A 16328-nucleotide genomic window follows, 5' to 3' on the forward strand; every position below is an offset into this window, starting at 1 on the left:
CATGCATGGAAATGTTTACGTATTGTAATGATTGCATATTTTTTTATGAGTAAACTAGGACAACTTTTAGATAATTTGATAATTATATGCACGTTTACTAACTTCTGATTAATATTTAGTTATGGAGTTGGATTTAATAAAATTGAAAGAATGTGGACATTTTGTTAGCTTTAGATTTTGTTTGTAGAGAGCATTTTTTTGTGGAAAACAAAACTAATTTCTGTATTTTAGAAAAAAGAGAGGATATATGCCTTTCCAGGAAATTACAGACATTTTGATTATAGTTTAAAAAACTCATATGCCTTATCTGTACTCAAGTGAAAATCTGAAACCTTCCTCTTTGCTTCTTATTGCCCAATAACAGGATCTGTGGTTTAAGATGGATGATCATACTGAAGGACAGAAATGGAAAGGAACATGTACTGGATCAGAAAGACATCTCTTTTAATGAGACTTCTGTTACTGTATTTTGGTATGATTCAAAGTGGCCTTGTTTGGAAACGTTGTCAAGTTTGCAAGTATGTGGAGTAAAACCTGTACTTCTGGGTGAGAGTAAAGTTCATCCTAAGAATGGGTAAGTTAATTCTTCAATAGTGCAAACTCAACCATGTGTACTCAGAATTAAGTCCTATTGAATTCAAAGGATCTTTCTTCCTAATAAGTGGGGCTTAGAACTGCAGCCTAAGTTATGTTCTTGGTATCTTGAGTAGTGGTTGTTTGCTTAGGTCAATGATGTATTTTGATACAATTTTCTCAGAATTCTTGTTTTTCACTGCCTTTAGTAAAAGGACATTTGCCACAGCATTGTCCTTCGTGGTACTTCACCAGTGACAATAAATTGTGCTGTGGTGGCAGACAGTAATATAGGGTAGTGCCATCTTAGGGTTCATGTGCAGTGTGTTCTGTTTCTTTCCGTGTTACAGACTAATAAACCTTACAGAGAAGAAAAAGGGAGGTATGCATGCAGCTCCTTGTGGTTGCAGCGTGGTGATTGCTGTTACTGCTTGCTTTAGGCTTAGGAGATTTCTGGATCCATGGAATGGCATTAATGATTGATTACGCAATAAGAAAACAAGCACAGAGATTGATTTCCTGCTGCTGCTTTCCTTAGACCAGAGATGACCTGTGACCCTCCAGAGGTTGTTGGACTACATCTTACTTGACTGTTGGCCACGCTGCTGGGGCTAATGAATGCTGTAGTTCAACATCATCAGGAGGCCATTGGTTTAGTCATCCTTGCCTTAGCCCTTGGAGGTGAAGGGAATGGGAGTTGACATTCGTTAAAGACGAAGTTGATCATCCTTTCAGTAATAGTGAAGTATTATGCTTATAATATGATCTGAGAACAAGTAATACAGTATGCAGTTGTTTTTAGCTTGCTATGCCATTGTTTGTGAAGTTAAAAAGTCATTGAACTTCCATATTAACAATACCCATTATTTTCTTAACTAACTTGACATCTCTTGAAAGGCCTTGGCAACGATCCTTAATTTTTAAATATGAACTGGTTAACCTGACTGAAAATGCAAGGATGATTGGCTGTGATGCACTTGTTGAACTTTATTGTTTTGACCAAGGACTTTTGGTGGGACTTTGGAAGGTAAGATTGCTTTCCCTATAGGATGTTGTCTATGGTGATTTTTATTTTATATGTAAACTTATATATCACCTTGTCTTTTACAAGAAGAAGAAGAAATCTTGCACTTTATAACTCTTAACTAGTTTAAAGTTTCTTATTACATGAGCCAATTGATTAGCTGTTAATGTTATGTTTTTGTTGGACCTTGCTCTAACTTTTTCGTGTTCAGTTAAGGTTTATTTTCTGCCTCCTCTACAGGGTGGTGGTATATATATTCATAGTTAAGCAAGGAGGGGGGACTAATCTCTTTCCCAAAAGGAATCACAATTTGAATGGAAGACAGAGGGATATGTTGGGATTCCTAGCTGTTGACTGGTGAATTTACAAAAATGCTGGGAATTTACATGACAGAGTAGAGAATGTGCATAAGCTGTTATTAGTCTCAAGTTAGCTTCAGCTCTGGAGAGCATTATCTAATATTTCCATCTACGTTCACACCATTTGTTTTTCTCCTTAATAGTGAGAGGGATGAAATACTTCACAAAAAGAATGAATGCAAGGCAGATGCTCTCATCTGGAGGCACTATATCTGTACTTCTTTGCAGATTAGTTTTCTAGGTTGATATTTTCTGAGTTGGATTATAACCTTATTTATAAATAACTGGAATGATATATACAATTCTGTGGTCAGAACACTTTATTTCCAAGAATACAACACTACATTTAGGTTTAGTATAACATAAAGAAAGAAATGGTGATTTACAAATCAGAAAATGTGGAAGTTTTCTAGTGCAGTGTGCCAGATATATTATTATCATGATTTTTCCTTTCAGTTTATTGAACTGTTACCTGTTATCTGTAAATATCCTCTGTAAATATAGAATCTGTTCTTTGAAAGTATACAAATAACAATAAAAAGCAGGGAAAGCAAACGTTTGTGGAGAATGAATATTTGCTTTGCTCTTTGGTTAATAAATTGTATGGATATCCCAAAATACACTGATAAATTGTACTATCATGTGGGCATTGCTATAGGGTATGTGAAGATTTCTGTACAATAGCTAGGATTATGCCTAGAACCACTAGGAATTCAGGGGCAATCTGTTCCTTTATATTTGGGTTGAACAAAGCTGCTTACCCTTCCTGGTGTTGCTTTGCCGTTGTAGGTTAATGATGAATAGGTATATTTTAACTTGCCTAATCAGGTTTTTATATAGTTCAGTACCATTTTAAGACCATGAGTTTTAGATCAGATTGCCAATTTTATTTAGCACAAATAACTAGGGTTTTCCTAGTTTTAATTCTATTTTTTCTTTATGAGGACAAAATAGAGAACTGTTCTATCTCCTCGAATACCAGTTGCTGGGAATCACAAGTGAGGAGAGTGCTGTTTCACTGAAGTCTTGCTTGTGGATTTCCCACAGGCATCCAGTTGGCCACTGTGAGAACAGAACGCTGGATAAGATGGCACTTTTTGCTGAATCCATCCGGGCTCTCATGTTCTTAAGTTATTACACTAGTTAACTATATAACATTGTTGCTTTTCCTCCTTAATATGCTCCTTTTGTAGTTATGATTTTCTAGAGCTGTGCCAATACCAAAACTTCTTTAGACTATAGTAGTCATGACTTGTAGTCAGTTGCTTTTAAGTTATAAAAATAGTATATTAAAATGCTAGTGATACATTATTGTAATCTGGAGCAGAATGAGTCTTTCTTTGAGTTTAAGTAGATTTTGCTCTTCAGAAGACCTTTTGGAAAATTAAATATGTTCTCTATAATTGACGTCTTAGAAAAGTGAAATTGCTTTTGTTATGGCAAGTCTTCATTATCACCAGCTTGTTGAAAGAAGCACCCTTGGCTCTGCTACAATGTAAGTATTGGTTTTAGTTGTCTTATGGATGTTCAGTGTAGCTCTACTTAAGCTAGCTTAACATAGCTTCTCTTAATTGTGGTTCCTTCTCAACAAGAATGTGAATTATGTTGGGCAGTGTTCATAATAATTGGCTCACAAAGCACAGGAGTCTGTGGCTTTTATGGTATAATATGTTTGATTAAATGACTTAAATAATTGAAGTACTATTAAACATTTGTCTGATACGTTTAAATACAACTATATTATAAAGTTGAGTTTTTATACTTGGTTCTTCCATTTTCTAGAAGCAGTTCCCCTTTTTATTTATTTATTTTGATAGGGAATATGTTTTCTTTTCCTGCTACCTTACAATTTATGTGTCCTGGAGTGTGTACTGGGACTGAATACAAGAGTGGCCAAACAACTAACATGCATTCAAGTAAAACCAAGATGACAGCATGTAGGAAAAGACAGCGTTGCTTATGCCTGATACGTGTTGAGGCTGACTTTTCATGGGAAAATGTTTTGGAAATAAATCAATACAATTGGCATTTCAATATCTAATTCAAACATGAATGAAAACCGCCAGAGAAATTCACTTATAATCATGTTCAAACAAAGACTGTTGAAATGTGCTAATCTCTATAGGCCATTCAAATTACAATACAGTCTGAGTCGGAGGCTGAAAGTGCCTATGAAAATGGGCAGGGAGGGGGCATGCAGGAAATCTATAAGTACCATTTTATTTGACTATGTTTTAAGAATGGTTTTATGTACAATGCCTTTCTTTCCTATTTGTTTCAGGAGATATGCTGCAGCCCCAGATAAGGCTATCTTGGATGATATTGACCCGGAATATGGCATGCATGGCTATCAGCTGCACATTGACATACACAGCAGAGGAAACACTTACATGTGTAGCATATTTCGTAGTTTGTTTTGTAAAAAAGGTAATATTTGGATTGCATACTTACTTAAAATGGTTCTTCCATATCTAGTATTATTATTTCCTTTCCAGGTAATTAAACATAAATGGTAGTTAATACGAATCTTACTACTGTCTAAAAGTGTAGAAATATAATATGCTAGTTTCATGGGTAGATTGTGTGTTTCAGTATAGAGTCTCAGGTCCCATGAAGTTTGTAGGGGCACTTTGTGGGCAAGTGCTGTGTTCCTAAGCATAACAAGGATCTTTGTTATCCTTGTCTGTAATCCTTTTTCCTTATTGGTCTGAGTGGGGCAAGAATGCTGCTGTATGCCTGGGGAGGGCTAGCCTTTGTGGGGTAGAGAGGGGATCTCAACCTGAAGCAGAGGTGGTAGATTTATCAGGCTGTGTTCTAGGTGTAAACAGGAAGGGACTAGAGAGATTATGAAAACTGTGACTTTGGCCAGGTACTGCTGATTACAAAGCAACAGTGAACTATTTTTGTGTTGCATTATAGTGTCTTAGCTGACCACTGCCCTTTGGTTGATTTCATTGGGAGTTTTGATTGAAGGAGGCTTTCTTAACCACTGCAGATTAACAGTTTAAAATTCTTTAATTGTTTGCTGCATACGTCTTGTAGGTTGGAAGGGTAGGTCAAGTATTCTTCAGATAAAATATTTTCTAGAACTATGGATCTGTGCCTTCTTCTGTAGAGAGAAACTGAGGGGAGATCTATGAGATTGGTTCTAAACCCACGGCTAGACTGAAGGAAATGGAAGTAAGCAGGGGATATAGATAACTCGATTTATATTTTGGAAACTTATATAATCATATATACTATTCTTTAAATTGCAAATTCAGTTCTGTGACTGGATCCTTTATTTGGCCAAGATGGTGTGATCCATACACAAGAGGGAGGCATCAGTAGGCTTGGGAGAGTCTTGAGGTTTGCAGAAGCACAAAATAGAGGGTTTTTTTTGGGGGGGGGAATACACCTCAAACAAGCCAATGAAGGCTAAGCCTTATCAATGGCTATAGCATGTTGGCTGACTGTTGGTGGTGGAGTAGGTAATGGAAGACTGAGGAGGAGGGAAAATAAAAGAGTAACACATCCTGAAAAAAGGCATGGCAGGTTGGCTAGAAAACGGAACAAGGGCTCTCCACTGCAAAATTTCATTACAGGTCCTACTTGTTCACATAATGTTAAGGTTGATAACCTAAAAGTTAAGAGTACGTTTAAAAATATACCAACCCCCCTTGCCCAACTAAAAATACAGGTAAACCTGACACAGTGCTTAAGTATTGATACTGATAGTTATAAAAAAGAAATATTTTGGATAAGGATGAAACAGCTAATTATTATGCAGCTTGACCTCTGAAAGCTTTTGACATGGTCTCTTATCAAAGGCTGTTAATTTAAATAGATATAGCACAAAAAGGAATGTCTTTTGGGAACATCAGTTAATGAACCGATAAGGAAACTGAAGTGGACATAAACAGTAAGTTTTCATAGAGAAGAGGAGTGATTAGTGCAATTTTTTGTGGAACTTGCTGTATGAAATCATTACTATGATGTCCTGTGGCCATTAAAAAGATGAGTAGTGTAAAGATTATTGGGAAAGGGAGAGAAAATAATGTAGAAGATGGCATAATATTCTTTTGATAAAATAATCCCTAGGAATATTCTGGGCCTCAAGACATCATCTTGAATGTCTCTGAACTTTATAGTGCTAGCAGTTAGGGGATAAGTAGAACAGAATATGGTGTTAGTGTTGTCTTAAGTTATTTACGCTTAGCCTCTGTTTTCAGTCCATATCACATTCAGAAAACTGCCTGATGGGTCAGGCCAGCTGTGACTCAATATGGATCTTGTATTTATAGATGACATAAATCTTACTTAGAGAAGACAGAAGAGAATGTTCCAAGGACTCTTAATGTGATATGAAGTAACTTTTTATGTCTTGCTGATGATTACAGGTTACATTAGAAATGGATACCTGAGGTTTACAGTAATAAGTTATAAAAATACTGCCCAACATCTACCTCTTGTTGGAAATGTTGGATTCTCTTGGAGGACAGATGCACTTGAAGGCAACGTTCAGGTAAATTGCAATAATAATTTAGCTGTTGACAATAGTTGATGTTCCTTAGAAAAAGTATTTGAAATAGAAATTATGCTAACCACATAAAGGTACCATTCAGTGCATCAACAAAATTAAGAATAATAGCCATTAAATAAGTGTTCTTGCATTTTAAATGAGGATTTTAAATAGTCCTAATACTTACTATCATTGTGAATTTGTCATACAGATCACGAAAATTCCATAAGCCTTATAATTTAATGGGACTATCTGACAATAAAAGTGCTTGCAAATTAACTTGTATAGTGTTCTTGCTTCTCCATTTAGATTTTTATGTCATTTTCTGGAGGATGCATTTTCTCATGTAGGCCCTGATTCAGAGTTTCTGCACATGAAAATTTAATTTCTGTGCACATTGTTCCCCTACTCAACAGATTATTAGCTCTTTATGATGGCACTGAGAACTTCTCTTCAGAGGTAGAGTGATTTCTGGCTTTAGCACCCATAAAAGGTGATCAGTGATGTCAGAGGAACGCTGAGAAGTATGGCAGTAGAGCACAGTACACTAGAGCAGAATGGCGTGTGGAATTTGAAATTTTCCACTTATAAAAAAGAGGAATGTAAAATGTATGGTGGTAGTATAAAACTGTTTTGGCATGCTGAAGGATTTTGGAGAGGGACAATCAGTGCCATATGCGAGGTGGCAAGCTACATTGGGTGCTCATGCCTGATAGAGGAAAGCTGGTAAAGGAATTTTTGGGATCTAAGATTTTATTTATTAAATTTATATTCCACCCTTCTTCCCAGAAGGAGCCCAGGGCGGCAAACAAAAACACTAAAAGTGTCTTAAAAATCTTAAAAACAAAACACTTTAAAACATATTAAAACAAAGCATCTTAAGAGCATCTTAAAAAAACAACTTTAAAAGCATCTTAAAAAACAATTCCAGTACAGATGCAGACTGGGATAAGGTCTCTACTTAAAAGGCTTGTTGAAAGAGGAAGGTCTTCAATAGCCACTAAAAACATAACAGAGATGGCACCTGTCTAATATTTAAGGGGAGGGAATTTCAAAGTGTCGGGGTCACAACACTAAAGGTTCACTTCCTATGTTGTGCAGAATGGACCTCCTGATAAGATGGTATCTGCAGGAGGTGCTCACCTGCAGAGCGCAGTGATCGTCTGGGTATATAAGGTGTAAGACGATTTTTAAGTCCCAAGCTGCTTTGGGCTTTGTACACTAAAACTTGAACTTGGCCTGGTAGCTAATGGGCAGCCAGTTTCAGCAGTGGGGTGACATGTTACCGATACCCTGCCTCAGTGAGGAGTTGCTCCACTGCATTTTGCAACAACTGCAGCTTCTGGATCAACTTCAAGGGCAGCCCCACATAGCGCATTACAGTAATCCAGCCTGGAGGTTACCAGTGCATGGACAACAGTGGTCAGGCAAGGTATGGTAGATGAATAGCACGTTGGGGTTGAGGGATATTTTTATAAATTAGGCTGTAATCCCACACTTACCTGGGAGTAAGTCCCATTGAACCCAATAGAGCTTACTTCTGAGTAGACATGTATTGGATTTTCCATAGGAAGTGGGCCATCACTGTGGGGAAATAGTTCCACCTATCGTGCGAAGGCAAGAATGTTTTTGAAGTCAAGACTAGGGACGTCATGCCCCTCCCACTCTCCAGTTCATTCTTGCCTTCGTACGAACAAGATTGGAATTTCACGTAGCATTTAGCTAAGTCTCGTATTTGTTTCTCTTTTTCTCTTCAAAACCTTTTTGCTGTTTTTTGTGTCTAGCCTACTGAGGATCCCCTCAGAGACCGCGGCTGCGGCTCTCTTCCCCCTTTCCTCAGGGCTATTTAATTCCTTTTATTCCCTTGATTGGGGTGCTCTGAGACCGCGGCTGCGGCTCTCTTTATTTTTGCAGTTTCAAGCCCCCTCCCCCCCCGTAGCCAGGGGGCTCCCTCAGTGACCGCGGCTGCGGTTCTTCTTCTTCCTTTTTTTTTTTAGATCGCTTTTGATCGCTTGTGAGGGAAGGGGAATCCCTCTCCCTCCCCCCCTGATCGTTGCCGCGGCTGCGGCTGATCCGATCTCTGCGGGAGCTTGCAGCTGCGGCTCCCGCCATTACTACCTTACCGCAGATCGCCCTCGCTACGTGGCTTAAATCCCACTGCGAAGGGCTTTACAGTCCGCGACGGCGGCTCTCTCTGCGGCGGCTGCCGTGTGTTCCTCTACCTGCTCTTCCAGAGTTTCTTTTCCAACCGCTACTGCGGCTTTCGGCGAGTCCGTGCTGGCCAGCCCTTCCCCCAGTTCGCTTGCGACGGCCGCCATTGCTCCTTCTCCCTCAGCCCCGTTTTGATCGTTTTTTCCCGCCCGTTTTTTTTTCCGGGCGCCATTTTTTGAAATTCAAAATTCCCGCCTTTTTTTTTTGTTACCATCTATTTAGCTACCTATCTGTATGTTTGTGTGTATGTGCTGCTGACAAACTTACACAAGGCTGATTTACACACATTTTTACTGTGGCTGTAATCATAGTGGCTGAATTGTATTATTAAGGCTGGAGCTCCAATCTTAGTGGGCTGGATTGTATTATCAAGGCTGGAGCTTTAATCCTAGTGGCTGGATTACATTATCAAGGCTGGAGTTTTAATCCTAGTGGCTGGATTACATTATCAAGGCTGGAGTTTTAATCCTAGTGGCTGGATTACATTATCAAGGCTGGAGCTTTAATCCTAGTGGCTGGATTACATTATCAAGGCTGGAGCTTTAATATCAGTGGCTGACTTGTATTAAATCTGATTTACATTACATATCCTGCCCCCTATGGGGCCGTGAACAAGCCAAAAATCCAGCCCACAGCACTAATCTGAGTGTGCCAACTCTAAAACAGCCTATATTATATTAACGTGGATACCTCTGTGCATTCTGCCCCCTCTGTGGCAGTGCATTCGACATCTGCCAGTGTATCCTACCCCCTCCGTGGTAGTACGCTGTGCCAGTTCGGGTCTTTACATTCTGCCCCCTCCGTGGCAGTGTACTGCACCCAGGTTCATATAAGATGGCAGAACAGCCAGGCATGTCACCATCAACACACATGGTGCCAGATCAGCCAGACATGCCACAATCAGCCAAGCCACAACATACTAACACGTCTAAGACCAGACATGCCAAAGCACTGGCTAAGACAAAACATCTTTCCAGCCGTAGTAAACCAAAGCGTCCTCGTTATGTTTCTGTGCCAACAACCACCACAGCACAGACACACATAAGTGATATTTTCCATTCTCCTGCTACTGCCTCTGACGAGGAAGAGTTTGTTGGCTTTCCCCCTCACGGTTCGCCTAACGAACCTACCTCTGGCTTACCGCCTCAGACATCTGTTCCAACAGTCCACCAGGCACATACATCTCACACATCTGGTCTGCAGCTGTCTCCTGATTTCCTCTCCCAACTCCAAGCCATGCTGGCTTATTTCACACAAATGCAGTCACTACCACAGGTTCCTGCCATACCCCCACTCAACATGGACCAACGCGCGTTCCATGCTGCTCATCCTTCCTGCTCGCCAGATCCCTTCGATGTAGCCAGAGGCAGATGTACGGACGAAGCCTCGTATGCGGAGGAGTTAACTTTCACGGACCATGTTGAAGGAGACGACTGGAGCGACTATTCAGATCATGAGGAGGATACATCGTATCGCTTGTTCAATACCTCAGATTACCAACCGCTCGCCCGTAGGGTACTTCATACCCTTGGTCTCCAGACTGCGCCCTCAACTTCGTCCGCTCCAACTCTCAAAGGGGCCAAGGTCCTCAAATCCCCTGCACCTACTGAACACTACATCCCGGTGCCGGACCCAATTGCCAAATTAGCTTCCGATGAATGGGCCCACCCGCTCAAAGCTCGACGCTTCAAGAACATGGCTGACAGACTTTACGCCCTAGCCCCAGACTTCGCCACCAAGTTAGAGGTCCCTGGCATAGATGAACCGATCGCTCGCCTCGTTTCACGATCTATCTTGCCCAGGGAAGGGGAATCCCACCTAAAAGATACTACTGAACGTCGAATAGACTTCGCCCTCCGCAAGAACCACGAGGCCACTGCCCTAGCCATGCGTGCCTCCGCCTCAGCCTCCATCTTCTCCAGAGCATCTATGATGTGGCTGGATGACCTTCTAGAGGATGATAACCCTGATCCTGTCGCCTTCAAAAGAGCACTATTGAAATTATGTAAGACAGCAGCTTTTGTGGCCGATGCCACTTTGGATGCCACCCAATTAGGGGCACGAGCCATGACGACTCAAATAGTCGCTCGTCATACCCTCTGGCTTTGCCACTGGCAAGCTGATTCAGCGGCCAGATTGAACCTGTCCAAGGCCCCTTACTCTGGATCTCTACTCTTCGGCGAGGAAGCTCTAAAGGCAGTTCTGGTTGATCCAAAAGACGCCCATAAACCGGTTCTAGCCACAGTCAAGAACATCGACCACAGGCCCTTTAGGCGATTTCCCTCCTTTCGTTCTAACCAGCCTTTTCGAGGAACGCGGCCAGGAGGACGAGGCCGCGATTTCAGACCCTATGATTCCAATGCATTCAGGGGTTCCTGGAACCGACGCTTCCAGGGCAGAGGTCAGTACCAAGGGCGCAGGGGCAACTCATCGTCCTCATATAGGGGAGGTCCTCGCCTACACAAGTAGTATTAACGCCATCCCCATAGGTGGCAGATTACTTAATTTTGGAGATCGATGGCTGCGCCTCACTAAGGTCTCCTGGATCAGGGACCTCTTCACTTATGGCTATACCATAGAGTTCTGGGCAACCCCATCAGACAGATTCCACCCGTCTCCTTGCCCAAGGGCACCAGCCAGGCACAACATCATGCAGACAGCTATACATCACCTCTTGCACATAGCGGCAATAGAGCCAGTTCCCACAACTGAGAGATCGGAAGGGGTGTACTCCCTCCTATTTGCTGTGCCAAAACGAGATTTATCTTGGAGGGCGGTATTGGATCTCAAGTTTGTCAACCGTTTTGTAACATACCGCAAGTTTAAAATGGAATCTCTCCATTCCATTACCGAGAGTCTGCATGAAGGAGACTTCCTGGCTTCTATCGACCTTAAGGAAGCGTATCTCCATGTACCCATTTGCATAGCCCACAGAAAGTTTCTTCGGTTTGCTTTTGGCCACCAACATTTTCAATATAGAGCGATGCCTTTTGGCCTCTCCTCTGCTCCAAGAGTATTTTCCAAGGTGCTACTCATCCTAGTGGCTTACCTTCGGACCCAAGGGGTTCATATCTACCCATATTTGGATGATCTGCTCATACGGGCCAAATCTGAAGAGCTGGCTCATCATCATTTAATGATCACCCTCAATGTTTTGCAGACCTACGGCTGGCTTGTCAACTTCGACAAAAGCCATCTCCAACCAACCCAACGCCTACTACATCTTGGGGCAATGTTGGACACCCTGCAGGCAATGGTCTTCCTGGCTCCAGATCGCATCACTGCCATCACAAGCATCGCAAGGTCCCTGATGCAACAAACATCCGCAGACGTCGTGCTTCTCGCAGAGCGCTTGGGATGTTTATCTCCACAATCCACATTGTGCCCTGGGCTCGGGCTCACACTCGGCCCCTTCAGTGGACTCTGTTGCCTTTTCAAAAAGACATTGCCAGCTCCAACCATCGCAAAGTTCGTTTGAGCCCCGCTCTGTGCCTCTCCTTCCGCTGGTGGACCAAGGTTCAACACCTCTCCAAGGGCACGTCGTTCAGAGAACCCCGCAGAACCGTCGTGACCACAGACGCCAGCCTCATAGGTTGGGGAGCCCACTGCAACTCCCAGTACGTTCAAGGGGTTTGGCCCAACGCAGAGCAATCTCGAAGCATCAACTGGCTGGAACTAAAGGCTGTCCACTTGGCTCTATGTCATTTTCAATCTCTGTTCCCTTTGCAGCATGTGCTCATTCGAACAGACAACACGTGTGTAAAATCACATTTGAACAGACAGGGGGGCACCAGGTCTCGTCCTCTGCAGGACTTAGCCTCCCTCATCTTTGTCTGGGCAGAACAACATCTACAATCCCTGAAAGCAGAGCACCTCAGAGGGATTTGGAATGTGACAGCAGACTGGCTCAGCAGACAACAGGTCTTCCCAGGAGAATGGAAACTTCATCCAGCCATTTTCCATCGTCTCCAGTGTCGGTTCGGTGCCCTCTCAGTCGACCTGTTTGCTTCCAGTCACAATTGCCAGCTTCCAAGGTACTTTGCTCGATACCTGGACTCAACAGCAGAAGCAGTGGATGCTCTGACAACACCGTGGCCAGACGGTCTATTGTACGCCTTTCCTCCCATACCATTGTTAGCCAAAACCTTGAGGAAGGCGCGAACCGAAAGGGCACAGCTGGTTCTGATAGCACCATTTTGGCCACGCCGACCGTGGTTCTCAGATCTACTGGCAATGTCAATGATGGATCCTTGGACACTTCCAGTAACGCCAGACCTCCTATCCCAGGGCCCAGTACTGCACCAGGACCCTACTTGGCTCAATCTAACAGCGTGGCGTTTGAACGGAGACACTTGAGGTCAGCTGGACTGTCTGACGCTGTGATTGATATTATTTTGGCCTCGAGAAGACCATCTACCACTCGCATTTATCAACATACCTGGGTGGCTTTCTCCAAGTGGTGTCAGTCCCACCACCACGATCCATCCCAGGCCAATGTGCACCAGGTGCTCCAATTTCTCCATACTGGCTTTATGATGGGACTTCGACCCAACACTCTACGTCGACAGGCGTCTACTCTGTCATCCATTCTCTCAGTGTCCTCTCCTGGAGATCATATCTCCTCACATCCGTTCATCAAACGTTTTTTGAGGGGAGTCGCCCTACGCTCTCCGGCTGTTGTCCATCGGTTCCCCTCATGGAGTTTGCCGAAAGTTCTGCAGGCTTTGCAACGCCCTCCGTTTGAACCCATCAGGACTGTGCCCCTACGTATACTGTCCTTCAAGGTCCTGTTTCTGATCGCAATCACATCTGCCAGACGCGTTTCGGAGTTGGGCGCATTGTCTTCTGCTAGACACCTCTGCGTCTTCCATAAGGACTCTGTTGTGCTGAAGACTGACCCTTCCTTTCGTCCCAAGGTCGATTCAGTTTTTCATTGCAACCAGGACATTGTTTTGCCTTCCTTTTGCCCGAATCCTACCCATCCTCTCGAGAAGGCTTGGCATTCGTTGGATGTCCGGAGGGCTCTCAAGACCTACCTGTCTAGGACCCAAGAGATTCGATGAACGGAGTCTCTGTTTGTATCCTTTCATCCAGGGTCTATGGGGCATAAAGTATCCAATCCTACCTTATCCCGTTGGTTAAGGGCATGCATTACCTTAGCATATGAGTCCCTGAAGCTGCCAGTTCCTGCTAGTATAACAGCTCATTCTACTAGGTCAGCTGCCACTTCGGCTGCTTTTGCTACTAATGCTCCTGTTGCCGATATTTGTAGGGCCGCAGTCTGGTCTTCCCCACACTCGTTTATAAGACATTATAAAATTGATCGTTATGCCTCTGCTGATGCTTCTTTTGGCAGACGAGTGTTGCAACAGGTTTTTAATGAGGATTAACATGTGGGTGGTCCCTCCCTATATGGGTTGCTTTGGTACATCCCACAGTGATGGCCCACTTCCTATGGAAAATGTACCATTGGTCTCACCTGAAAGGTGATTTTCATAGGAAGGGGCCATCACGACCCTCCCAGTTGGAGGATGACTAGTGATTTTATCAATGGGTTACATGTTATTGTTTCCATATTATATTTAAATGTAAGAGTGAAGTCAAGACTTTTAGTTCTGTTATGTTATGAAGTTATGTTAGAGTCATGTTGTTATGCATGTGACTATTATGTTATTTTCCTGGCAGGCCTGTTGGCCTTGTTCTTGTATTTTTAGATATCTCTTTTAGACTCGCTACGAATGAACTGGAGAGTGGGAGGGGCATGACGTCCCTAGTCTTGACTTCAAAAACATTCTTGCCTTCGCACGATAGGTGGAACTATTTCCCCACAGTGATGGCCCCTTCCTATGAAAATCACCTTTCAGGTGAGACCAATGGTACATTTGCAGCCGTAATCATTGGTCCTCCCACTGCCTTTAACCTCACTGGCAGGGTTTTGCTTTTTGAAGGCAGTCCATTTCCATTTTTTGTAGACAAAAACAAGGGATAATGGCATCACTATAGTTACTTCTTAAAAATATCACTCTTTTTTTCCAGGAAGTTGTCTTTCTCTGTTGCTGTTTTTAAAAATACAAGACTTCAACACTTTGACCTTACTTGTCATGCAGTCAAGGGAGATAGGGAGGACTACCTTACACTTCCATTGATAAAATGTGAGAAATGTATATGTAGTGTTCCTTAGTGCTTTGTGTTAATAAAGCTTTCTTACAGCTAATTGTGTCTGTTATATTCTGAATAGCAACAAAAGCCAGCTAGAGCTCTATGGAATAAGGATTTGGTAGATGTACCTTAACATGATTAGTCATTGTGGTAATGAGATAGAGTAGGGGACTGATTTTTCTTTCTTCTTTTTTCCTTCTGTTTGTTTGCTCTAGAATTGTTTCATTATGGATGTGACTCTTCTGGATGATTCACAAAAACCATTTTGGTGTTTTAGTGCTCCAGTCAACATGGTACTGTCTCCCAAACCGTCTAGCCTCTATCAATATTTGGGACCCAGCTATTATTTGAATCACATAGATACAACAGGAAAAGTACACATGGAGCTGGTTTGGATGGAAGAAACAAATGAATACTGTATAGTCAACCTAGTCGTTTATTTGAGCACCCAAACAGTTAATAACTGGTTTGGTACACATTACTGAATTCAGTTACTTAAACAGCATTGCTTTTCATGAAGATGATTATTTTGAATCTTCACTTGTTACTAAAAACACGCCTCATAATTTACACTTAACAAAAATAATAATTGGTTGCCTATGCACTAAAAGGATCGTTTATTTACTGTAAAAATGTGAAATAAATTACTTTCCTCTTAGACTATGTGTGTTACTGCAGAAATTCAGTATTATGGTAAAACAGGAAAAGTATCCTGATAACAGGAGTGGGTAACCTGTGGCCCTCCAGATCTCGTTGGACTCCAACTCCTTGCCGCCCTGGGCTCCTGCTGGGAGGAAGGGCAGGATATAAATCAAATAATAAATAAACTCCTCAGCAGTGGTCCAAGATAATGGAAGCTGTAGCTCCAAAACATCTGGATGTCCATAGATCACCACTCCTGCATTAAACAGTATTCTACAATGTAATAAGACATTTGTATCTGTCTGATAAAGCTATTAGGTAAAGATGTTCCATGGATTCTTGTGGGGGCTTAATTATGTTAGTAAGGCAGGATGACTTCTGATATACTGTTCATGGATTTTTATCTTCATTTTCTTAGAATTCAGAGGAAGGCAATAGTAAAACACCTCTGAATATACCTTACCATGAAAACCCTATTCATAGGGTCGCCATAAGTCGGGATCGACTTGAAGGCAGTCCATTTCCATTTTTTCTTCGAATACAAATCCAGGCATGTTTCTAAGCCTTTTGTTTTTATATGCCTTCAAGTCGATTACGACTTACCGTGACCCTATGAATCAGTGACCTCCAATAGTATCTGTTATAAATCACCAGATCTTGTAAGTCAGGTCTGTGCCTTCCTTTATGGAATCAATCCATCTCTTGTTTGGTCTTCCTCTTTTTCTACTCCCTTCTGTTGCTCCCAGCATTATTGTCTTTTCTAGTGAATCATGTCTTTTCATTATGTGTCCAAAGTATTATAAACTCAGTTTCATCATTTTCGCTTCTAATGACAGTTCTGGTTTAATTTGTTCTAACA

The 16328-nt window shown here is 42.2% G+C and overlaps 1 protein-coding gene across 4 annotated transcripts in view; it reads left to right on the forward strand.

Annotated features, from left to right (window-relative positions):
* FBXO15 (F-box protein 15) overlaps positions 1-15485 on the forward strand; it is a 34226-nt gene extending 18741 nt beyond the window's left edge. For all 4 annotated transcript variants that reach the window (XM_061594578.1, XM_061594550.1, XM_061594559.1 and 1 more), the window contains 6 exons: positions 365-574; positions 1471-1600; positions 3372-3451; positions 4238-4383; positions 6336-6460; positions 15043-15485. In XM_061594578.1, the coding sequence (XP_061450562.1) occupies positions 365-574; positions 1471-1600; positions 3372-3451; positions 4238-4383; positions 6336-6460; positions 15043-15312 (961 nt within the window). In that variant the 3' untranslated portion in view covers positions 15313-15485. The remainder of the gene's footprint in view (positions 1-364; positions 575-1470; positions 1601-3371; positions 3452-4237; positions 4384-6335; positions 6461-15042) is intronic.
* Positions 15486-16328: the final 843 nt, after the last annotated feature.

Source organism: Rhineura floridana, chromosome 1 (assembly GCF_030035675.1).
Source record: "Rhineura floridana isolate rRhiFlo1 chromosome 1, rRhiFlo1.hap2, whole genome shotgun sequence".
Taxonomy (NCBI): domain Eukaryota; kingdom Metazoa; phylum Chordata; class Lepidosauria; order Squamata; family Rhineuridae; genus Rhineura; species Rhineura floridana.